The sequence below is a fragment of the Acomys minous genome, assembly GCF_964271855.1.
Source record: "Acomys minous genome assembly, chromosome: 10".
Lineage (NCBI taxonomy): Eukaryota > Metazoa > Chordata > Mammalia > Rodentia > Muridae > Acomys > Acomys minous.
Genome location: NC_140491.1, coordinates 111,344,077 through 111,367,987, shown reverse-complemented (window position 1 = coordinate 111,367,987; position 23,911 = coordinate 111,344,077). Strand labels below are relative to the sequence as shown.

General features: G+C 44.4%; 1 protein-coding gene and 1 pseudogene across 9 annotated transcripts in view; both read right to left on the bottom strand.

Moving 5' to 3' along the window:
• Positions 1-23,911, bottom strand: part of OSBPL6 (oxysterol binding protein like 6) — a 181,846-nt gene that overhangs the window by 32,101 nt on the left and 125,834 nt on the right. For 4 of the 8 annotated variants that reach the window (XM_084800157.1, XM_084800159.1, XM_084800164.1 and 1 more), the window contains exons 4-13: positions 22,994-23,116; positions 20,231-20,284; positions 19,048-19,161; positions 18,768-18,938; positions 16,208-16,340; positions 13,297-13,400; positions 12,407-12,499; positions 8,223-8,297; positions 3,361-3,526; positions 194-327 (exon numbers count right to left, since the gene is read on the bottom strand). In XM_084800157.1, the coding sequence (XP_084656283.1) occupies positions 194-327; positions 3,361-3,526; positions 8,223-8,297; positions 12,407-12,499; positions 13,297-13,400; positions 16,208-16,340; positions 18,768-18,938; positions 19,048-19,161; positions 20,231-20,284; positions 22,994-23,116 (1,167 nt within the window). The remainder of the gene's footprint in view (positions 1-193; positions 328-3,360; positions 3,527-8,222; positions 8,298-12,406; positions 12,500-13,296; positions 13,401-16,207; positions 16,341-18,767; positions 18,939-19,047; positions 19,162-20,230; positions 20,285-22,993; positions 23,117-23,911) is intronic. The other 4 variants (XM_084800162.1, XM_084800163.1, XM_084800160.1 and 1 more) reach the window with 3 other exon arrangements.
• Positions 21,145-21,645, bottom strand: LOC311607939 (small ribosomal subunit protein eS19-like; annotated as a pseudogene). Its single transcript has one exon. The product of its transcript is annotated as a small ribosomal subunit protein eS19-like (transcript).

The window sequence follows — 23,911 nt, the reverse complement described above, 5'->3', positions numbered from 1 at the left end:
TTCTGAAGTACCTTTTCAGTCTTACCTTGATGGACATTTTTGGAGAAGAAAAACTAATACAATTCAATACTGACTCTGCAATGTCTTGGGAGAATGTCAGAGGAACAAGCCACCCCCAGAGCTGCTGGCCTCCACCCTCAGCCTTGCCCTAGCACCTTTTGTTGGCCATGCATAGGGCAACCCTTGGGTTTACCTGTGACAGGGACTGTCGGAGCCTGGCCATCTGTGTGCTGTGGCCTTTGTTGTGATCTCGCTCAGAAACCATCTGCTTCAGCTTCTCCTTCTCTATAGCTATGCTGTTAAACGCAGACTTCAAAAGAGAGTGCACTGAGGAGGGGAGAGACGGGAGAAACAAACACTGAATGTGGCAGGACGCACACGCAGGATGCCAACTTCTGGGGCTACCAACCGGCATCTAGACATTTGCCAGAAAGACTAGGTTATAGTCTAACTAAAACACTCAGGCTTTAGAAAAAAACAAACAACCCCCCCCAAAAAAAAACCCCCACAAAAATTAGCCTTAAATAGAATCTGAGTATCTGTACCCAAAACAAACATGGCAAGAGTAATTAATTAAAATGGAAAATTTTCTATTTCATACCAGCTGAGCCAACACAGATTTTGGAAGCAACATCCAAAATATCAACATCAATTCTAAACATCAATACTTAGACATTAACTCCTATCTTTAGAGGGGAAAAAGAAAGCAGGTTTTGTTTGTCAGGTCTGATAATATTTAGAGGCATCCTGTTAAAGTGCCATCGCAACTCAAGAGTTATTACACACTCATTACACAGAGTATGCACCTCCAAAAAGAATCTTTATAAGTCTTGTCAACATAAACCAGGCAGGGGATACAGAAGTTGTGACTGTTTCCTTAGAGTGGAAAATGATTTGCCTTTAAAACCAGCACTCACGTTGCTTTCTCAGCAGTGTCTCAATGTCAACGGCATTTTTTGCCTTAAAAGCTACACTAAAACCTACACCTCTCCCCTCACTTCCTACAAACCTAACAACCTGTCTTGGTAAAATCTGAGGCAGTCTTGTGGTTTCAGCCACAAAGGGTTGAATTTACAATTCCTATTTTTATTTTAATGGCGTTTCAAAAGCATGTGAAGTCCTCAAAAAAAAAAAAAAAAGGCATTTCCTTATTTGGAAAGGGTTATTTCTAGAAGCATTGAAATCCAGTACAGAGCAGTGTGGCCAGAATGAAGGGTGGTGGTGGGCAGAGCCGGAAGTGGAGAGGTGTCATCGACCTAAAGAATTCACAGTCTCTTCCCGAGATCAGACTGACAGTTGCTTTTATTTTGCAGTGCTGAGACAGAACCCTGAGCCAGAGCAGGCAAGGTAGTGGCCTACTCCACCCCCCCCCGCCTCACGATGCATTAATTCCTGTGCAATATTCCACCGGCTGAAAGCTAACAGTTGTCAGCTGGGCTTAATCCTGCTGCTGACTCTAAAAGCGCCTCATAATGCCTTTCCAAAGAGTTCAGTTAAGGCAGGGACCTGTCCATTTTGTCCCCTTGTGTGGAGCATTTGCATATCTGCTGGGGGGAAAAAGGCCCCTGTAGTTTCAACGTAGGCCTTAAAACACTGTTGGAACTTGAGTTTCCCCGAAAGCTTCAGGGCTGTAACCAATCAAACAAAGCTCTTTTGGGATTCCATTGGATTCACCCTCTCCCTGTGCTGCGTCCACCTGTGTGCCATCTCTCTCCGAAGGCCGCCAACCGACCCCAGAGGCAAAAATAATGGCTATGAATCTGAGCTGCATGGAACGCCATTGGCTCTGATGCCAAAATTAGCATCCAGTTGAAGAAAACAATGACAAATGTACTTATAAAGAGTTAGGAGATGGCATCAGTAGACAACTCCACAGAAAAATAATAAAATGATTGCTTTAGGATTATGAAATGAAAGTGATAGCTGACGATATTGTAAATATGTGACATGTGAAACTTAAAGAGCATCACAGTGACAAGAGAGTCGAGCAGATGCTGCGGCTCTTGTTAAAACCACAGCATATCCTTGCTGACATTATAATTTTTTGCTAAGTTTCCACAGATGTTTTCAATATTCACTGTTTCTTCTTCCTTCTTTTTTTGGGGGGGGGGTATTGTTTGTTTGTTTGTTTTGCTTGTTTTTGTTTTTTGGAGACAGTGTTTCTCTGTATAGCCCTGGCTGTCCTGTAGACCAGGCTGGCCTCGAACTCAAGCGATCCAACTGCCTCTGCCTCCCGAGTGCTGGAATTAAAGGCGTGCGGCCACCACTGCCTGACATTCACCCACGCCTTATTCTAACCATATAATTTCTTAATTAGCAGGCTTGCATGACATGTTCCATTTAACGCACCTTGTCAAGGATATTTTCAAACTTGCAACCAGCAGCCTCAGATGAAATACATTACAATGAGGCATGAAGTGTGCTGAAAACCAACACAAGGTGCATCTCCGTCATCCCTCGTGGTCTTTCAAAAGACACTGCCCAAGAAGGCACTACTAACCCAAAAGCAGAAGGTCATTAACTGCAAGCTAAATGCCTTATAGTAAGTGGGGACTCGAGTCTCCTTACAATCTACAACCCAGTGTACTTGTTTCATGCTATAGTTGGTTATATCAACTGAAGACTCTTACTGAAAACATAATTTACAGAACAGACTTGAGAGTGTGACTGACTTTCCATTCCTCACACCTGAATTGGCTTCTGGTGCCCTGGAAAGTTGCAGTGTAAGGGGTGAGGCCTGCCACCAGTTCTAAGAAGACAGCTGGCAGCTTCTACTTCCGGTGTCTCAGAGCCCTAAACTGTCATACACAGGAAAAATGGTGTGGTGGTGAGCAGCCTTCCAGGTGTGCTGCCGTTGTGCAAGGAACACAGTGGGAGCCATTTTGCATCTCTCAGCCCAGGATCCAGATGGACGCCATTGTGTGAGCTGAGTTAGTGACACACAGCAGCTTTCGGCGGGGCACTTGGTTGATTCTTGACCCCGTTGAAAAGTACAAGAGTGAAACTTGTTTGAAAAAGGAATATATTTTTTCCTGCCTAAGATTAAGTAAATATGTGTTATTAGATAACTAAAAGACATTGAAAAAAAATGATAGTTAGAGACAGTATCTTGCTGGGATGCCAAGGAAACCCCTCTTTTGTTTTTTTGTCCCTTTCCTTTCTAATGACAAGTTACCCAGTCAAAAGTGAAGGTCACAATACGCATTGTTCCAGTAGGCAGACACTGTCGTGTCTTGCATATTTACAGAACTCTACCTACATATTAACCAGTTTATCCTGCTGTTACCGCCTACACAAAGATAAAACAACGAATCTTTCATCAAATTATCCACTGTCAAAGAAAACACCTTCTTGTATTACCTTTCTGTGCAATTAGACAAAATTCTTCTTGTAGCTTGGTATAATCCGTGGAACTTTCCAGAGGGTCGGTGAGGTGACTAGGAGGGGTCTGGAACTCAATATCTGCACAGAGGTTTGGGTTGGAGGAATGCAGACGCACTGGTGACATGGTGGCGCTAAAAGGAACCTGGAAGGGGCAGTATAAATTATTCAGGTGTCACCATGTCCTGTTCTACCATCTCCTGCCCAGACAAGGCCCTTCCTGTCCTTTACAATATACTCCTTTCTGAGGATGCGCTTGGAAACTCTCATCCTCATTTATCTTGCTAGCAGTGTGGGCTGGGAAGGGGGAGTCTTGTTTCTGATAGTTCCAGGACTTCTGAGAATTTCCAGGACTCACTGGGTTTTCATTCATACAAAGAGTGTAAAAGCACACCTCAGAACCTTCACTTGTCCCCAGATATAACTGGCAGAAAAGAGCAGTCTCAGCCTGTTCTCACACAGTCAGAATGCAATTTATGTTCACTTCTCTTTGGGCCTGGGCAGGATCTTAATAAATACACTAAAAAAATATGCTTAAAGGCTCACTTGGTCTATAGCCACTGGTGGGGCAGGGCAGGGAACTGCACACTTAAAATACATACACTAATGACTTAAAGAGACCCAATCAGTTAAAAATATACTTATTAGAATATATCTTCACAGATGAAACATACTATGTGAGTCTTTCTTGCCTTTTGCCTTTGTGTGTCACACATGACTCTGTCCCATGTGGCTTGTGAAGCAGTGAAAAACGCTAAGTAGAAAAGGTCCTATGACTGTAAGACTAGGCTTGTGCCGGGTGCAGGCAAAGCACTTTCTTGTCCTTTTTAGACAAATGCTACTGGCTAAGAATCCTTGGGAGCTGGAAACACTATTCTTCTAGCAAGTCCACCAGTAACCTTTCTCTTAATCTTACTACCCAGATGTTCATCCACCTGCCCTGTGGAGCCATACCACAGACGCCATAAAAGCTGAAATTTCCACAGTTGAGTGCTAGCGCTTTCTTTTTGACTAACTTGCATATTTCCATAGGAGGAAGAAGGCCATACCTTGGTGCGTGAGTGAGTGAGTGAGTGAGTGAGTGAGTGAGTGAGTGCATGAGTGAGTGCATGAGTGAGTGTGTAAAACTGTTAATTTATAAAATATTTTTTTAAGATTAAGTTTCACGGATTTGATAAGTGAGAGAGGATAGAATAAAAGGGATCTCACTCTCTCTCTGTCTCTCCCTTGCTCTTTCCAACAGAAAAGGTGGAGAGAAATTTAAAAAAAAATCTGGCCTATGAGCTATGACTAGACTGAGGGCCCCACTGATGTAGTTCACCCGTTAATGTAATTTATCTGGGAAGATATCAAAGGGAAGAGGATATGACTGAGGAAGGAAGAAAATGTGAAACTTCCCCCACTAACACCAGCTACACTAAGCACGCTAACAGGTTCTCCGAGGCGTCCAGAGGTATCAACGCCATTATCTTTTATCTCCGGCAGTGGCGACAGTGACACTGTGCTGGGAGATGTCAACAGCTGCCTATCTTATGAGGCTCAAAACTTGCTCCTGCTCCAGGGATGAGTCATTTGAGAGAACGGAGCGCTGGGTTCCTTTATTTTTGGAACTCCTGTCTGGGGTACTTCTGCGACAGACATGTCACAGGACCTTTGGGGATACTAAGTGAAACATGAGGTGTCTGTAGAAAATGATTACAAGTAGACTGAGGAGCACTAAGACAAGCAAACGCGAGTGCCTGGTGCTGGGAGAGATGAGGGCCATGGGAAGGTTCTGTGTCACTCAAGGACCATCAAGGACTGAAGGATGCAGGCAGCGAGGTGTCTCTTCTGAGTGGGTGAGGCGGGGGCTGTGCTAGTCTAGGGAGGTGCTGCAGAGGGAGGGGCCCCTGTGGAAACACTCAGAGTCCAGGAAAGCCCCACATTTGTCCGTGATAAAGGCTTCTCTACTGAATGCTGGAATCAGATGCCAACAAGAAACAACATCATTTACAAATTTGTAGTTTGAACATAACTGAATTTTAAAGTGACTCCTAAAACAGAAGTGGCTTTGTATATATGCCTCATGAGGAATCAACTCTGTGCTAATTGCAACCAGACAGTTTTCTGGGAAAATTAAAAATGATTTTTATGTACTTTCAACTGAATTAAATAGTTATTTTTTTTATATTAGGAGAAGCATGTTGAATGGGTCATTCTTCATTGAGGAATTTGTAAAATAGAGACTATAAGCCAGGATGTATTGGCGTCACTGACTATTTCCTCAGCCTGGGCACTCATTCAGTTTTCATTCATTGGCACTTGGACATCATTTGGACAGAAAACATTTTAAGCGGTAACCATCTTCTTGTCAGCAGTGATGGTTGGGGTGGGAGCTGCCAACGCCCCCCCTGCCCCCCCCCCCAGTGCTTAGAGCTGAGCCTCTCCAGTGCTGGATCTGAGCCTTCCTCCTCTGCTCAGCAAAGACCCTCAAGGCTTCCTAGAAGCCCTAAAGTGGAGAGGACGCCTGGTTCTGGAACATTCTGATATTGGTAACTGCAGTATGGAATGAAACTCACTTAAAATTAGGTCAAAAGAAAAGTAAAGTTGTGAGGAAAACAGCTGGCCCCCAAATGTAGCAATGACTGCGATATAAGAAGGCACACCAGTGCATCTAATAATAGTAAGCTTAGAGGTGAGCCGCGGTGAAAAATCCCATTAGTATTCCGCAGTTCGCGGTCAAGGATACATTTGAGGTACTGTTGGTTTGGGGAGCTTTGGCGTTCTCCCATAGTTTGGGTGAGTGTTTCTATGTTTCCAGCTTGAAGTTTTATGAGCTTTGGCTAGTAGAGAAAGTTGGCCATCTTGAGTGCCAGTTAAGACCCAACAAGAAAAAGTCTTGGATGCATCTCCTAACGTAGAATTTTCTTTGGTACAAAAGTCATTCACCCCCGATGCCTGAGTGGATGATGATGAAGCTGACAAGGATTCTATAAAAGGATTCTAGGCAAAAGGCTTCTAGAAGGACAGGGTAGGCTCAAATGTAGGCTAACGTCAGTGTTGGGAAGAGCAGGGACACTAAGGACATGGGGAGGCTGAGTCAGGCCACCGGGGTTAGGGATGGTGGCTAGGGGTCAGCGGTGGATGCTGCTCAATGCCTCTTAGGCATAGTCAATGGTAGCTCCTAAAGAAGCCAGTGGCCACCCAGCACCAGTTGGTGCTGTAATTATTTTGTGTCGACAGTACCTTCCCCCGCCCCCAGAATCATCTAAGTTAATTTTATCATTTCTGTGGTCACAGCTATGTTGGGATGTGGGCATTAATGATTCTTGCTTTAAAAAGCCTTTTCCTCTGCTTCCAACTGAAGAAAATATAAACTTACTCTGTGTGAATAGGTGCTGTTCCTAACTTTATTATTCTCACTGTACGCAAAGCTTAAACACCGAACCCAGAAAAAGCACAGCTACCTCCCACCTGATATCCTGGAAGCTTGTTATGGGAGGAAGCATCAGCAGCTTCACAAGAGAACTGATTTTTTTTTTTAACCTTCCAGACTATGACATTGTTGCTTCTTTAACGAGCATTCGGATTTCTTGACTTTAATCCTTTAGCTGGTTAGGTGTCTACTGTCAGAATCTGATACTGAGCCAGCAGCAGAGACTTCGTTCATTTGCATTTGAATATATCCACTGAGCCATAAGAGCAATTTCAGTAATGACTTGGCTCAAATATTTGTAAAACGATGAATGTAGGAGTCATTGCCCTAATTAACTCCAAGTCCCTACCTGTTTCAATAATCAAAGTAATTCTGTCCTGTAGTCTACCTAAGCACGTACATATCACACCAGAGCTGACCACGAAGTTGAAAACCAAGAGCCCTCAATCCAGAAGCTAGTCTACGGTACAATCAAAACCTTCTCATTATTATTTTTAGAAAATTTAACCTTGAAATATATCCTAATTTTAGCAAGAATAAATTTGTTATTAAGTCAGAAAATATGTAACAGATAAAAACTAGCATGCATGATTGCTATGTACTCAGGAATCTTTTTTTTTTTAAGCGAACAAGAGCTTGGGATGGATTACTATTATGATTTACTTTTATCTGGCCAATGATTCCTGTGGTCAGGTGTTCTGTCTTGTGTTGTAGATGGACAGTCACGGTTCTTTGTCTTGTCTACCTATGTTCTTCTATCTATTCTTTTGCCTCTTGGGGGTAAAAAAAAAATGGCTCTCCACATATAGATTAGACACCATCTACTTCATGGGTTTTTTTTTTTTAATTTCCACACAATATTTTCCAGTGCTCAAACCAATAGTCTTGCTATGTGTACTTTGGGTGGCTGTACAGAGATGACGCCTACCTTTTCTTATCCTTTCCCTACTACCTCACCTCCTTCTCAAGCAGTTATACTGCTACACACACACACACACACACACACACACACACACACACACACACACACACACACCTTACTTCTGTAATAACATGACTTTTCATAGAAAAACAAAATTCAGCTAGCAAAGGCTCTGGTATCAGTATGGAAAAAATAAGTAAACAAAATACCACCATTTAAGGAAATCCTCCCATCTCAGAGTCCCATCAGTTTCTCATACTCAGTTAAACTTGAGTTTTAATCATTTCTCCCGATGACAGTAGAAAAAAAAAAAAGCGGGATTAGGAACCCGTTCTCATTCGCAAAAACCCACGTCCAATTCCTGCCATGCAAGGAGAGCCAAAGAACACTCCAAAGCGGTGCCAACTGGGTAGAGCACAGGTGATCCACAACACACTGGTGGCACCAGCACAACCAAGTCCCCCTTGCGCACAGTTCCTCGTTTGCAGATGAAAATCCACTCACTGTTGTAGCCACTGCCGCCGCTAGCCTCTGCCGGCGCCGAGCTGTGTTGAACTGGCCCTTCGCAGGTGGCCCTTCCTGACAGTGAACGGGAGAAGAAAGGGGAGTAAAAACATGGGGTAGGGATGAAGAGGGGGGGATTCATGGGGGAATGAAAGATTATCAGACAGGAGAAGACAAGTTTTAACTGTAATTGACTTCTCTTTAAAAAAAAAAAAAATCACCCTAGCATTGAAACGGGTCAAAGGGACATTCGCGTGACAAGGAATGTTCTTTATCCTCTGCAGGCCAGTCAACCACTGTGAGTCCACTTCCTGAATATGATCCCTACCCCAAAAGGAGATGAGGAACTATGAATAAATGGATCAATAAGGAACCTGTTATTCTAAAGTAAATTGAGCGTGGGCAACACTTTTTAAAAATGCAACGACACCTTGTACTAAGTCAAAAGGCATCCACGGTAGAAAAGAGAACAGGCAAGCTCAGGGGAAAGTAATTACGTAAAATGTGAAGGCAAAACATCCAAACTCAGAGAAAGGAACAAGGGGAAGAGAAGCAGCAGTCTTTAACCCCCAACTCAACCCCTTAACAAAAAGCTGGCTGGCAGGGACTGAGCATTAGGAAAGACTGATGGGATCTTCAACGTGAAGACTTTCCCAAGATGGAGTCCAGTCCTACTAGATCTGGGCTGGGGGGACCTATGGGGAGGGGGGGGGGCAATGCCTAAAAACACCAGCTGGGAAACACTGAGAGCGCAGGTTTTATTTAGTGCCCTGCAGTGTGCCTAGACCTAATGGCACCTCCTTCTCGCTCTTCAGTGCTACCTCAGGGTCACCGACCCTGAGTCTTCAAGGTTGGAAACAGCAGTTGCATTTCAGTGAGCCAAAGTGAAGTTTCTTAGACTAACCCAACATCTGACATTAAAAAAAAAAGAAAAAAACATCATGACTACTGTCATCTGTATGGAATGATGAATGCTTTGAATTCTCACATTGCTGATTCTCTTTTAAAATTTCCAAATTACTTTCATAAATCTTTTGCATATTTATGTATGTCACATACACATAATCTATTTTCTACAAAGGTTTTCTATACAAAATCTCTACATTAAATGTAATAAAAGGAAGAATTCATCTTCGCATGCCAGTGTAATTTTGGAATGTGGGGCCAGGACAGCTTTATGTGATTGGAGGGTAGTTTTATTTGCTACTATGTATTTCATCCGACTCTGTATGATCCCTCCAGTATCTAGGACTTTCTCTAATTTACTCTATTAATAACACAGGGCCACTGCACTTCTCTTCTATAGCACTTTTGACTATATCGTGTTATTGAGATTTTTATTTGAACCAAAAAAACCCCTGAGGTTTGGGAGACCCAGATGCTTATTTTCTTTAAAGATAATTAATCCCTATATAACCTTCAAGACAAATGCTGACCCCATAAATTATGCAACAGATTTCTGAGAGCAACAATCCAACGGCACCTAGTACAAATACAACCAAACAAGTCTAGCATTTAATTTCATGTTCGGGTAAGGTGAGCCATCTCCCTTATGCAAGAATTCGTTATTGACTATCTTGTTTAGCACATGTTTCATTTTCTACTTCCTGGAGTCAATTAAAAAATAATTTACCTTATAATTCTTTCAAGATGACAACTACTATAGGATGACAGATGCAAAGCCTAATGACACAATATCAACATTGCTAGTGATCACCACCCAACTACTACGCCACACAGCCTGCTTCCTTCACAACTGGGCAATGACTTAAGCTACAAGAGAAAATGAGTTGCCATGATGCAAAAATCTCTCAAACTGGCTGAAACAGTGGTCATCCTGGAAAGCGAGATGATAATGCACTCAAAACAAATCCGTGGCACCGTTAGATGGAATTCTCATCATCAAAAAGCTTGGAGAATGGGAAGGAATAAAGAGCTAGGATGAGGAGGAAGGGGGAATCAGGAGCCTTTAATCTACTATGGTAAAAAAAAAAATAGATGTTATGCCTTTCTGTAGGCAGAAGACTGCTGAGTAATCTGCTCCTGCTGGTTATAGCCAGTGCTGGGTGACCTTGTCATCACCAACAGGTGTGCACGTTGAAGGAGCGCCAGGCCTGCTCTAGTCACAGAGGCTCCTGACGGCTCTTGGAGGAGCTGCCGCCTTACATAAGCAGAACAACCGTTCAAGGGGGAATGACAGCAGATTCTGCACCGCTCCAGCCAATGACACATCCATTAAGTCTAAGTGGGAGCAGATGCTTTCTGGGAGTAGCTAACAGCTAACTGCCATCCAACGTCTACGTTTCTACTGAAAACTGCATCTGCTCCTCTGGAAAAGGTATCGTGACTGCAGGGACGAGGCACTCTCAGATCCCCACCTAGACAAGAATCCCACGTGCCATCTGTGTCACTACCTGGTCAAACAAAGCAAGAATGGCACTGGCGAGAAGTTCTAAGAAGCCACACAACGATTTGCCTGCTCTTGCACCAATGCCTTCTGATGACTCACACACAACCCATATGATTTCTCTGCACAGTTATTAACCAGAGCTACATCCTGTTTCTTCCAGGGGAAAGATGGAGCTGGTGGGCTTGTGCTGGGGGGTTCTGGCTCCCGCAGACAGCCAGGGGCACTGTGCTCAGATTTGCTGAGAGCCAGTCCACTCAAGACAATCTGTTCAGTGGCACGAGTACAGAAACAGATCGAAATAGTATCTGTGACAAATGGGCACGTTCTTAGGTGCTAGCATTCTTCAATTATTTTATTTAAAAGAAGAGTTTTTGAGGCTGTAAAAATGGTTCTACTTCTTAAAAGCCTAAGAAGAAACAAGGCAACTCATAAGACAAATCGTAGGTGCAAAACAAATGACAATCTTGTGAGTTTCTTGTGAAATCATTTGGCACGTTTTCCCTATAGCACTCATCCTATGAACAGAGCGGGAAGTCCACAGAATCCTGCTCAGGGGAGCACACAGACTTACACTCATGGGATGCAGATGTTCTACGTAGAAACACTGATGTTTACCGTGTGTGAAAATTTATCATGACTGACATCAGATTAGGAAGCACACCAGCAGTTTGTTATTGACACGTTCAGAATGACAATGCATAGGGTGTTATTCATGCAGCCTGAATTAGAGAAGGATTTTACTAAATTATCCAGAAGAAAGGAAAGAGCACTGAAGTAGATATTTTACCTTTGTGTGAGGACCTCAGTTCATTGATATTATAATTTTAAAAAAATGAAATTGAAGTCAAATTTTAACTGTGCAGAAGATTAGAACAGTAGGAATATCTAAGAAGTAATATGATTTGTGATATGAGGGGCTTTGGGCGTTTACCATATTCTGTTATCACTGAAATGCAGCAATGTAAGAGGATCAGAGTTGAACCTTTACAACTAACTATTGCAATTAACATTTTTATTTCAAGGAAATTTATCATGAGCTATGGAGATTTTAGTTTCAATTTTAGAGTTAGTCAGATACTATTTACCTTTATAATTACAGAATTTCAGAGTTGAGACAGAATTCAGTGATCACTGAATTAATTTTATAACCAGAGCAGGAGCAAATCAAGTCCAGAAAGTGTAACAGAAATGCATAAATTATGAGGTTAGAATCACAGTGATCACTCATACCCCGGGGTGTTGATTTTAACTTACAGTACTTCCCACAAGGCTTTGATAAAACCGGACAAAGTTCGACTATAAAAGAGCTTTCTAACACTGCATACAGGAACGTACATTCCTGCCCACTGGCTTTCCGGGTTTGATTTGATTTGATTTTTTCCATGTTTTTTAAAATTTATTTAATTAATTTATTCAGATTACAACTCAATTGTTATCCCATCACTTGTATCCTTCAGGAGGGAGGGAGGAACCACCTTTAATTTTAAAGAGGCTTTCCGTCTAAGTTTTAATGTTTCAAAGGTCGTAACTGAGGGTGGAAATCTTACTGCATGGCCAAAAGGGGTCATTCTTACCGACCAAGGTCTTTTGCACTTATGTCCACCTAACGAAGACAAATAATTCAATTTTTAAAGATAACTTTGCCTGCAAAGAACGGGCTTTAAAATGGTTACGCGATCCATTCAACCTCACACGCAGGGGCTGGTACAGACCGGAGACAGGGACCAAAGCTTTCAACGTGACAACACAAAGCAGTGAGACGCAAAAGCCGTACCTGCAGTTGTGTTTTTGTGTCTTTGCTGACACTTTTTGTTCTCCAGCGTCTTGTGACCCGCTTGTCTTTCTTTGAAATATCTACACAGTTAGCCTACATTACACAAATAGTTAAAAGCAACAAAGGATTATTAAGGTCACACAGATGATAGCGCATACAAAGAGCCCAGAAAGTTAGTACAGAATCGTTAGAAGCCCAAAGCAACCCAGCCAAGGGAGGAAGCCATTACACTACAAGCCAAAACTGCTTCTACCACCTACTTGTGAATGTTACATTTCTAGTATGCAAGAGTGAAAACAAGATTAGAGGCTGTGAGCTTTGTTTTCCACATTAAAAGATGGCCATTCTTCTGAAAGTTCTAGAATTTAAACTTCAAAGGCATCGCCGTTGACACAAAAGAGACATGGGGGAATGACACAAACAGGTATGTTTACATGAGCCCGTGAATATTTGAATGTAAAACATTTGAAGCCAAATGTTCAAAAGTACTACAAATAATTCCAGACGGGCCGGAGACACAGCTCAGCAGTTGTTCCTATGGAGGACACAGAGCACTCATTCATATGGAGGACCCAGGTTTGATTCCCAGTGCCCACACAGTAGCTCACAACCATTTATTATTACTCCAGTCCTAGGGGAATCTGACGCCTTCTTCTGGACTCTCCAGGCACTGCACATATATGGTACGCAGATATACATGTATAAATATAATTAAATAAATGAATAGCTCCAGAATATAAACTATCCATTGATAGTGTTATAAATGTTGTAATGTTATTGTGATACTAATAATTTCCTTTTGAGTGTCCCCTTTGCCTACACATAGAGCAGCCCAGGAAAGGTTTTAATTTAGGATCTTAGGCTGCGTTACCCACAGCCCTCACGTTTACCTGCATGTCAGTGAAGTTAGGTGCTGACTGAGTTCTCTGAAGGATCTCCAAATTTTGCAGGAGCTTGCTAAGTTCCACCAGGTTTGACTGACAGTGTGCAAGATCTAGTGGAGACAAAAACGTTAGAATTGGGTGGAGGTGGTGGTGACGATGATAAAGGGGCCTCAGCCCACACTGTGGTAGACGCGACTGCCTGCCCATATGTATATGACGGTGATCCTCACGGGTGACACGGCGCATACCTCGCTTTGGTCAGAACCACGGGAGCTGCTGGTGGTGGGATGGTTTCAAAGCCCTTCCTTGCCAACTATGACCCTGAGTGCAGATGCTGTTAACATATCAAGTTGTATGTGTGTGCGCGTGCGCAAGTCTGTGCGTGCATGTGCGCATGTGTGTACACGTTCCTGTCCTCACAGCTTTTGTCTCATGGACACAATGGGAACTTCAGCGGTCTTGTGGTTTTATTCCCAGGGGCCTGTCTACTTATTCCTCTAAAATGGTTTACAAGGTGGCTGCCTGGGATTTGGGTGGAGCCATTGTCAAGTTCAGAAAAACGGAACAGAGTAAAAACTGGTAAAACACATCTGTTCTCTGACTCACTGTTTATGTGGCAAGAAATGACTCCTTTAAAATCTACTATAGACTTTTACTCATTTAAATTTATTCTCTATGGAAAAAATATGCCCCAATAGCCAGCCAATTTCCCCATATATTTAAGGCCTGGATTCATAAAAGTCCAGAAGAGCCAGCTACCTTAACTGCTAGAACTATAAATCAGACGTATAACGGGTTCCATAGAATGTTATGCCTTTTGCAATTCAACCAATGAAATCAATGTGAGATATTCCCCTTTCTGAACTGAAACTCATCTCTGCAGGAGGCATGCTCTTTGACAAATGCTAACTACAGCTTCTCTCTTTTTAAGTGCAGCAAGAGATTAGGAGAAAAGAGAGTGTTCGTGGTCTCAGGGTTCCAGAGCAGATTACAAAGAGAGACCCCCCACCACACTCCCACAGGGTCTGGAAGACTGACAGACAAGTTTTAGGAAACAGAATGGCGGAGGCCCGCAAAGAGGGTACTTCAGGTTGGGAAAACTAACCTGCCCAAAGGCACACAGCTGGGCGCATGGACACACACTCAGGTAAAAAGACAACAGTTGCTTGAGTCTACAGAAGTAGGCAAGGTTGAAAGGGTAGGCAGGGCCAGAATTCTAAATGAGAGATAAGCACTTTGGGGTAACTCCCTAGAGCCAGGGAAGAGCCCCGGAGCGTGTTCACACACTGACTCTAAGGTCAACCAGTCTTAAGGGGGCATTATGCAGTGAACAAAGCACTGGCTCGATTAGCCAAATGTAGGTTGGCTGTAATCCCAATCCCTTCACCAGGGCAGTCCTAAAATTGTGGGCAAATGTCTAAACCTTAACAAATTTCATTCTCCTTGAATGCAGAAATTGAACAGTACCTATGCTTCATGGCTGAAGACAATAAAATATTAGCTGCTCAATATTGGCATAGTGTCCGCAAACAGGCTCATAGGCAGCAACTTCCCAGGAGCCTCTGAGAAGGATGAAATAACTGAGCAGGAGACTGGCTACCGCAGCCAGGAGGCTGTGTGACCACCAGGAACAAGAAGAACAGTGGCTCTGGGTCAGGAGGACAGAAATGGAGCCCAGTGAAAGGTTGGTGAGGACAGGGCAGGACCCTGACGTGGCTGTGCGAACAGGGAGGTGGGTCACATGTGCCAAGCAGCGACACACGTGGAGTCTAGGTGCTGGTAAGGCCCCTGGGGTAAACTGAGCAGGCTGCCGGGCACCACACTCAGATGTGTGCTCTGTTGTGGAGAATGGCCGAGTTTGAATCCTGCCTCCTCTTTTCCAGCCATCGAGGCTGGGCTAAGGGAGGAAGCCCCTCTGTAGTTGACCTACAGGGCTGCTGGAAAGCAGTCTGTCTCCTTCCACAACCAGGAGCTGTGTTTGGGGACTACATCCAAGGAAAACAGTCTAGTGAGGCGTCAGCTGGACAGGATTATGATTATAAAACCCCTTTTCAATCATAGTTTCACATGTGGATTAAGATTGGGAGGTTGGTGTCTCGGAGGATTTTTTAAAAATTGCAATTTTGGAGTTACCACAATGGCGGAGGGTGCCAGAAGGATAAATGCAGACTGTCACTTTTTTTTTTAAATAAGTGAAAACATCAAAAAGTTACATGGCATCTGTTTTTATTATAATTTCCTTTTTAAAATTTTTTTATTTTTTTATTATTATAATTTTCTAAAGGGACAAAATTAATACTTATAGTATCTCATGAACATCTAAAAAATCAGTTCACACTTTTAAAATACTCTCTACATTGCCCTTGTTTTTGTCAGTTTTGCAGGTCGAATGGCCAGTGGATAGAGCATGGGCCAACAGGCTTGGATGAGGAAGGAGAAAGTAATCGATTAAAGAGCTGAGGATTGAATGGACTAGTCACAATGGTCAAATACCTATCCACAATGAGACACCACTCACAGGTGACTGTGCATAGAGTTTACCTCTATGCTAACAGGAAACCGTCCCACAGACAACACAACAGCAGGGGAGGATGCAGGGAAGGGACCTAGAGAGGGAAGAGCGTGCAGCATCCCGGTATGAGAGTGAGGGGCAAGTGAAGATGGAACTTGAAAAGAGATGAAAAGATTGAAGAGGGCGGAAGCCTCAACAGATCCATTTTTGAGGAAGTGGGTGAGCTGGGAGAAAGAAGCCTGGGTTACAGGACAGAGAAGGCTCTAGAAGGGGATACAAAAAAAAAAAAGAAGAGGAAGGCTGGATGGCTCAGGGTAGTGAGGGTGGAAGCGGCAGGGCTGTGATTTATGTCACTGGCTTTGGGGGCGAGGGCTCGCTCCCAGCGCCTGCCGGGTAGGAACTAACCTTCTGCACACCTGTCCATTTCTTCGGAGTCCTGCAGCCAGGCTGCCACTTTACTCTGCCCGGTTGTGCAGGTTGCGGGGAGGCTGTTACTGCACGGTAGAGGGGACTGCCACGGGAAACTGTTGGGCTGCATCTGTAAGCAAGGAGATGAAGTACGTGAGTTGCACAAGCGAAGACTGAACTCATGCACACTTCCAAGACTCCATTAACACTACCTCCATCATCCAGAGAAGAAGATGATGTTCAAAACAACAACAACAACAACAACAACACATACTCATGAGGTCCCAAGAGCTCAGACATGCAGTCCCTTGGAATTGCTCAGAGGGTTGTATTTGACCCAGGGTCCTCACTAGAGTCTCCTGAGCTAGTGTCTAAGAACCTTTCCTCTGCAGAAGCGCCCCATGGCCTAACAATCAGCTCAAAATCTTGTCACCCTCCTGTGATTCCCAAGTTCACTCCCCACCAGCGAACAGCCTCATAATGCTTAGAAAACATTCTGAAGATTATTTTTTAAAAGGCCTTCCTGTCAAGTTACCTACAGCTGATAGAATTTTCCATCAAAAGGAAAAAAAAAATTTCTTTTTGGTTTTTCTAAGATATGGTTTCTCTGTGTAGTCTTAGCTGTCACTTTGTAGACCAGGCTGGCCTCAAACTCACAGCGATCCACCTGCCTCTGCCTCCCTGAGTGTAGAGTGTGTGCCACCATATCCGGCCTAAAAGGACTTTTTAAAAATGTGAGATAAAGTTGAACAAAATATATGGATACTCAGATGTACAGTAAACAGCAAGGTAACCCGAAACTTGCATCTCAAGGAGCAAAATGACCTCAAAAGACCTAAAAAGATTGACTCTAATACTCAATTACAACTGATTATGTCTCTTCTAAGTTATTAAGAGATAAATAGTGTGCAAGTTAGCAAACCTGGTCCATTTATTACACACAGGATCACAAACCAATTACTCGTCAGGAATCTCACAATACGGTGTGTAGAAGGCAAGAGGAAGATAGAGGCGCTCTCTTGTGTTTTGGCAAATGTAATGGATTGTCACCCAGCGACTTTGAGCTCTGAGCTGTGCCACTTGCAACTGGAGAAATAGACCTGCTGCGGAAACCAGAGCTGGAGAGTTTTCTTATTCCAGAGAAAACAGCAGGGAAAGGGTTTGGTTTCAGTCCCGCCAATCTCAGGTATCACCCAAATTATTTAATAAAGTAAGACGAGGGGCAGAAATAATGCATCTTTCATCAGTGCTTTGTGCCAAGGATACAGGCAGAAGCTGGAAAAACCAAAGAATTAAAAATTCATGTTTTCCTTTTAAAGATCCACTTGAGATACAGTTCGCATTTAATTTGGACTAACACTGGGACTCATCGTACCCTGTGATGTAAACTCAGGAGGCCCAGGGAAATGCAGGGACTACCTTGGGGACCTCTAAGTCCCCAAAGTCCCATTCTCTCTGCCTCCTGGCTCCTTCTCCTGTATCTCAGAACTGGTTGGTATTTCAGTCAACCCAATTCCTAGGAGTCTTTAGCAGGAATGAGATTGCAATGACGTCATAGACTGGGGAGCCTTTGTGAAATACAACTAATGGGGTTTAACTTATGTGCTAGGGAGTACTTTCCATCAAATAACAAACACTGAGTATGGTAACACTCCAGGAAGCGCAGTCTGTTAGGCTGCCTACTTCTCAGTGATATTTTCCGGTGCTATGTAGAAATGAAACTATGTGATCCAAGGGTTGTGGAAGAAGAGAGAAGGCACTCTGCTGTCTCCGACCTCAGTTTGGGGATACAGGCATACCAAGGATAAAGCTACACACCCCTGTGCAATGCAACCCAATTACCGAACCACACATGGAAACAGCTGCTTCCTGGCCTGTGCCCTAACCTTGACTTTCAGACAAGAAACACCTTGAGCTTTTCTGCAACACAGAGTATTAATCTTATTACATGCCAAGGAACTGCAGCTTCTCCTGCCTGGCAATTGTTTGAAGAAAGGAGGTGTTGATTTTAGGAACTGGTGCATGGTCAGAGTCTGGAGCGGCTATGTCACTTGTGTACAAACACTGTCTCTGAACTTGGTTATGTGACAGATTAGGGATATGTCTGTCATCTGCCTGACGCACTTGTTCACTGAAACAACACTGATACCACAGTCGCCTTCCCAACTGACTTGCACTAAGTCTAGGGGGAACTCTGTAGCCTCTCCCTAGGTCATGTATACCTTATAGCTCAAAGCAAGAATATAAGTCTCACTTTTAGAACTTTGGAGGGGGGGGGTCACTTTATTACTACCCAAGAATTCCCAGGTGCCGACTAAACACAAATGCTTGTTATGCTTCTCAATATTCCTAAAAAGCCACACAAAAGTGACATTACCCATGTGTCATGAGGAGTGACTTACACATCTGCCTCACCTCTGTTTGTGTGTAACCCTAGTGCCAATTTCACTTGTTTTCTGGGTGTTTCTCTTTCTGGGGTTTTCAAAGGAGACAGAGTTACGTGTGCACTCGAAGTTCTAAGCGACTCCCAGGCTGCCTTCTTATAGGGCAGTCATACCTTCCCATCCACAACAGAAACATTAGCAGCTGGGGAGGACTCGGCTGTCGAAGTTGCAGGAAATATGTGGAAACTCGCGTCTCTCGGTGACCGCACGATTTCATTCTGGCGGTATAACCTATGATGGCGCAGTTTGGAGACCCAAGCATCAAACCAGTCCTGGGATTTCACCTGGAACAGGGGGTGAGACAAGAAAGCTGTGGAAACCGACTCCTGTCTGCCACTGCCGCAGGCAAGAATCACATCCCCTGCCCGTGCCAGACGCTGAAAACAGTTTCACCTTCAGATGGTAGATATGCTCCTCCGTGTCAAGGTCTATTCTCCGGGCTTTCTTCTTAATCGACATGACAGACAGACCTACGTCGATGCTCCCGTGGACCTTCCCTTTTTGGATCTGAAATCAAAACATGAGTGAGCATGCTGGAAAGGAATATGGTGTGCTTCTGTCCGTTCTGAACTAACACGAGCTCATGGTAAATTTTAAACCACCTATGGAAAGAGGGTGACCACACTCCTTTCAATTGACAGAAAATGGCTAAGATCTAAGGGCAGTCGGGGCTGCCATGACCTGACGCCACTCTCAGCATGCAACACGCCGCGTCAGGCTCCTATTTTTGGGCACAACTAGTAATGTCAGGTCTTCCCAATTCCAGATTGCTTAGCTTCTACCTCCTCAGTAAGGCCATGCCAATGATTCCCAAAATAACTGAAGTCAACTTTTGAACCGCGACCCAGATCACCCAGGGATCACCCGGATGGCGGGTGCTAGGGCAGGGTCGTGCAGCTGAGACCAGAGATCAGGGAGCAGCCAGCCCCTTCTTCTGGCTGTCCTCGGCTGACCAAGGACATACCATTTGCACGGCAGAGGGACAGACAAAACTGAGTCTAAGCCCGTAGTTATTTCCCTACAGCACACGGTAGGAAGGAAGAACCTTTGAGATTTGCATGCAAACTACTACTTAGATACTATGCAAACGCAGTTTGGAATAATTTTAATAATTTGGGGTTTTCAAGATAAAAAGAGTGAATGAAACACAAATTAAGTACAAAAGACGCTTTGGTTTCTTATTTGTTTGTTTTTTGTTTGGCAAGAACAAGGAGGGCTTTAAATCGCAAAAAAGCAAAAAGCGTGGATTTTATCACAAAGTGCAAAGGAAAAAAAAACCTTTTAGGATTTTCTCTCTAGGAGAATAAGGGTGATTTGATGAATGTGTCACTTTTAGGTTTAAGCTTCTGTTTAAAAAAATTAGTTAAATATTCATGCACTAGTGTGGGACTTCATGCTACGCTGAGTATAAGCACAAAACACACCTCCTCGAGAGCAGTGGGAAGCTTGTCAACTGACAGGCACAGACACACAGGAGGCTGGTGACTGTGGCACAGGGCTTACACAGTTACCGCATTTACTCACTTCAAACGGAATCCTAAACCAATCTGCCGGGCGCGTCCCGCAAGCTACTTACATCCAGTGGCGCCTTTGAATACTTTAACATCCCGTTATCCAGGACAAAGAAGCGCTGCAAGAAGCAAACATCCCTAGTTACAGTTTGCACTCGGAATTACACAGAGCATTCACAAGCGTGGGGCACAGGTCCCTTGGCATGCAGCAGCTAGCGTGCTGGATGGTTCTGATGCACGGGTTCAGGACATCTGGCCACAGTCAGCCTCGAGAACTTAGCGAGACAGGAGGGGGCAGTTCTAGCAGAGTGCTTTTGCCCACGCGCTACAGGTGGGGTCTTTTCTCCATGGTCCCTTTTCACAAGACGGAGCTCTGAGGACCTGCAACGTGAGCTTCATGAGCGAATGGCATTAGGGCATTAGGAAAGTGAGGGAGAGGAATAACCTGGAGAGATCGTGGTAAATCTGTAAAGACCTCTACACTACTCTGCAGGGAAGTTTCACCCTGGATTTCCCCTGGACACTTCCTAAAAGTTCTCATACCAACTGCAGGGGCCATTACACTGGACCCATTACTAATAAATTCCCTACAAACCTTAAGGGACCGTGGCAATGTGCACACATTTTCTCCTTGGCAGCGTGCTTGTGTTCTACCATTAGTGACAGAGATTAAATTTTATTTCTAAACTACATTAAGAATTTTTTTTAAAGCCCCACCCCTATCTGGCAGTTGATGGCTACCGGGAGGATATCACTTTTTCCTTGAGGATGTGGCTACTGGTGTCGCACATGATCCAGCGATCGCACATGGACAATACATATACATATGTATATGTAAATACATATACATTGAAACAAAAAGGGACATGAGGCTGGGAAGAGGCTGTGTTGACCTGCTCTGGGGAAGAAAACTGGGAAAGAAATGGGTGGATATGATCAAAATACATTGTATACATAGATGCAATTCTCAAAGAATAACTTTTTTTTTTTATGAACGAGGCAATTTATTAACCCAGCATCCTTTGTTCTAATGCTTCTTGTTGGCAGCTGCCACCTGTCCAGCAATCCTGTCCAGATCTCTCTGTCCCTGAGGTGTTAGCTTGCGGCCCCCATCTTGGTCCTTTTCCACCATTTTCAGCCCCTCCAGGGCTTGGAGGACCCGGCGGGCCACACTCTTGGAGCCTCTGCTGAAGTGGCTGGGCCTGACACCGTTTCTCTGCCGTCCTCCATAGATCTTGGTCATGAAGCCAACCCCTGCACCACCGCGGAGGTACAGGTGCCGTGCTGTGGAAGCAGCTCATGTGGAGAACCAGTTCTCATCACAGGGAGCAAGCTCTTTATGTTTGGCCAGCTTGACTGTGTCCACCCATCCGAGGACTTTCAGCTTCCCGGACTTCTTGAGGAAGGCTGCCAGAGCTCTGACGAACTCCTACTGGTTAACGTCTTTTACAGTAACTCCAGGCATCGTGCGGCCTCCGCACTGCCAGCCAGGGGAAAGGGCTCAAAGAATAACTTTTTTAATGAAATGAAATAGTTTTTAAATGAAAGAACTAGAAAGGAGGATGGGTAGGCAATTGTCTGCTCTGAAGTCTTCTTGGTCCAGTCTGAGTGGATTTCCCCCCCCCTTTTTTTTAAACCGCAAACACTAAATAACTGGTTTCCTTTCTGTAGGGCATTCAGAAAATGTCAAACAGGCCCCTGGAAGTCAGGCACACCTCGGGCCCTCTTCCAGATCTCCACATGCAGGAAGTCCTTCTGATGCCGGACCCTTCTCATGGGATGCACGAGCCCTCAGCTGCTAAGACAGCAAGATATCAGATTCCAAAGTGGCCCTACCTAGAACCCACGCAGGGCCTCTGTAATCCCTTGGTTTGGGATTCCTGCAAACAACAGGTACCTGCCAGAATCAAAAAGTCCCACAGTAAGAAACAATTCAATGCCTACAAACGTGGGCGTTCAAATGGGCCAGCCCTTAGTCAGTCTGGGGTGGTGTTTGGGAGCGGAGAATCAACACTGGGGGCCTCTTACTTATTCTGGAGGCAAAATATTCGAATGCACAGTCCAAAAGGATATCAATCTACAGCCATTTTGCCTAATAGTAATCAGAGTGTTCAAAATATTCATTTTTTTAAAAATATGGTGTTGGCCTGGTTTCCCAATTTTAAGTTTCTATTATTAAAGACATTTAGCCAGGACTAAGTTACAGGACAAGGCTATTGATGAGGGGAATTAAAAAAAAAGGTGGCGGAAGCAGAGGCAGGCCTAGGAGGACTCGCTGGATAAAATGGTGCCTGGAGGCGGGAAGTCCTTGGTATTGGGGTAACCGGCTGAGGGGGGCCAGTTCCCGCCCCAGGAAGCCGTGTGCTATGGAATCCCCTCTGTCCGGCTTCATCCTCTGGAGATAAGTTGGGGCAGCACTTGCCATCTGTCCATTTCTTGGAGGAAGTTGTAATCCATAAGGTCCTCGCTGTAAGCCCGCTGGCGGCCATCACACAAGCCTTTGCTTAGCAAGCCAGCCTGCTCTGAGGGGAAATCCACCAGAGAGGTGGTGCCTGCAGGAAGCTGCTCTTGCCTGGATGTGAGAGCCAACATGGGGCCTCATAAGAAGGGTTGGGTCTACTGAGACAGTGCGAGAGCTTATTTCTCCTCCTCCTTGCCTCTCCTCCCTTTCTCTCCTCTCCATCCCCAGTTTTTGGGTTTGTTTGCTCGCTTGTTTGCTTGCTGTAGAGACAAGATCTCACACACATAAACTCAAGAGCCCTTTGTTTCCCACCTGACAGCAAGACTTCTAGGACGATGCTCCCAGCTCCGGTCCGATTAGAATTTACCTTGTGCCAGCCCTTTAAAGGCCACTTTCTTTTCTTCAGCATAAATCCCTCGTGTCTGTCTGGCTTCTGGACATTGGTTTGGCCTATTTTCAGCCCTTCTATAATTTCCCAGCTGTCAGCTTCCTGAGTGGGGAGAAAAACAAATCATTTATTTTCTGTGCTTAATGATACACGCTTAAGAAGATTCATAGGCAGAAAGTCACCTTTGATGCCACACTCGACCCACCATTAAGGATGAGTGACATTCTGGAGCTAATTGGAGCATCAAAACAAGTCATGGGCTTTCAAGTGACGCTCCTAGGCATTTCCCAGGTAGGCCTGGAGGCATGCAGACTCCGTAAGGGGCACGCTGTAGAAAGGAATTTTTATTTCCTCCACTCGGAATGTTTAAAATGCACTCCCCCCTGATAATCCTGGGGCACAGTGGTGCTTTAAGGTTTCAAAATTAGACATCTGAGGACAAATGTTCAGTCAGTGTGTCGACCGGGCTTTCTGTGTACAAATGTAAAGGTTGCAGGGGTCTAATTCGGAACACAACCTGCTGTTAGCACAGAGCAGCGCTGCCGTGGTCCTGTTTCCTCCTACCGCAGCCCCGTGCATCTCCAAGTGCGCATCAAAGCCGCACTCCACAGCACATACAAAGAAGCCCAGGCTGTCAAGGAGGTGAGTTCCCCATGGGGCCCATGGAAAGCGCGAAGCTATGAGGCTAAGCGTCAAGCTGGGTTCTAGGCCGCTGGTAAAGCATATGCTTAGCATCCGCAAAGGCCCTAGGCTCAATCTCTCCAGCAGCAAGAGTAAAAACTAAAAATAAACAAGCAAAAGAGCCTCACTCTTACCCTCCTGTTAGATAACAGATTGAATCAGTTTCTTCTTCTTTCCTCAGACATTTTTTGTCTATGATTATATGATAGTTATATG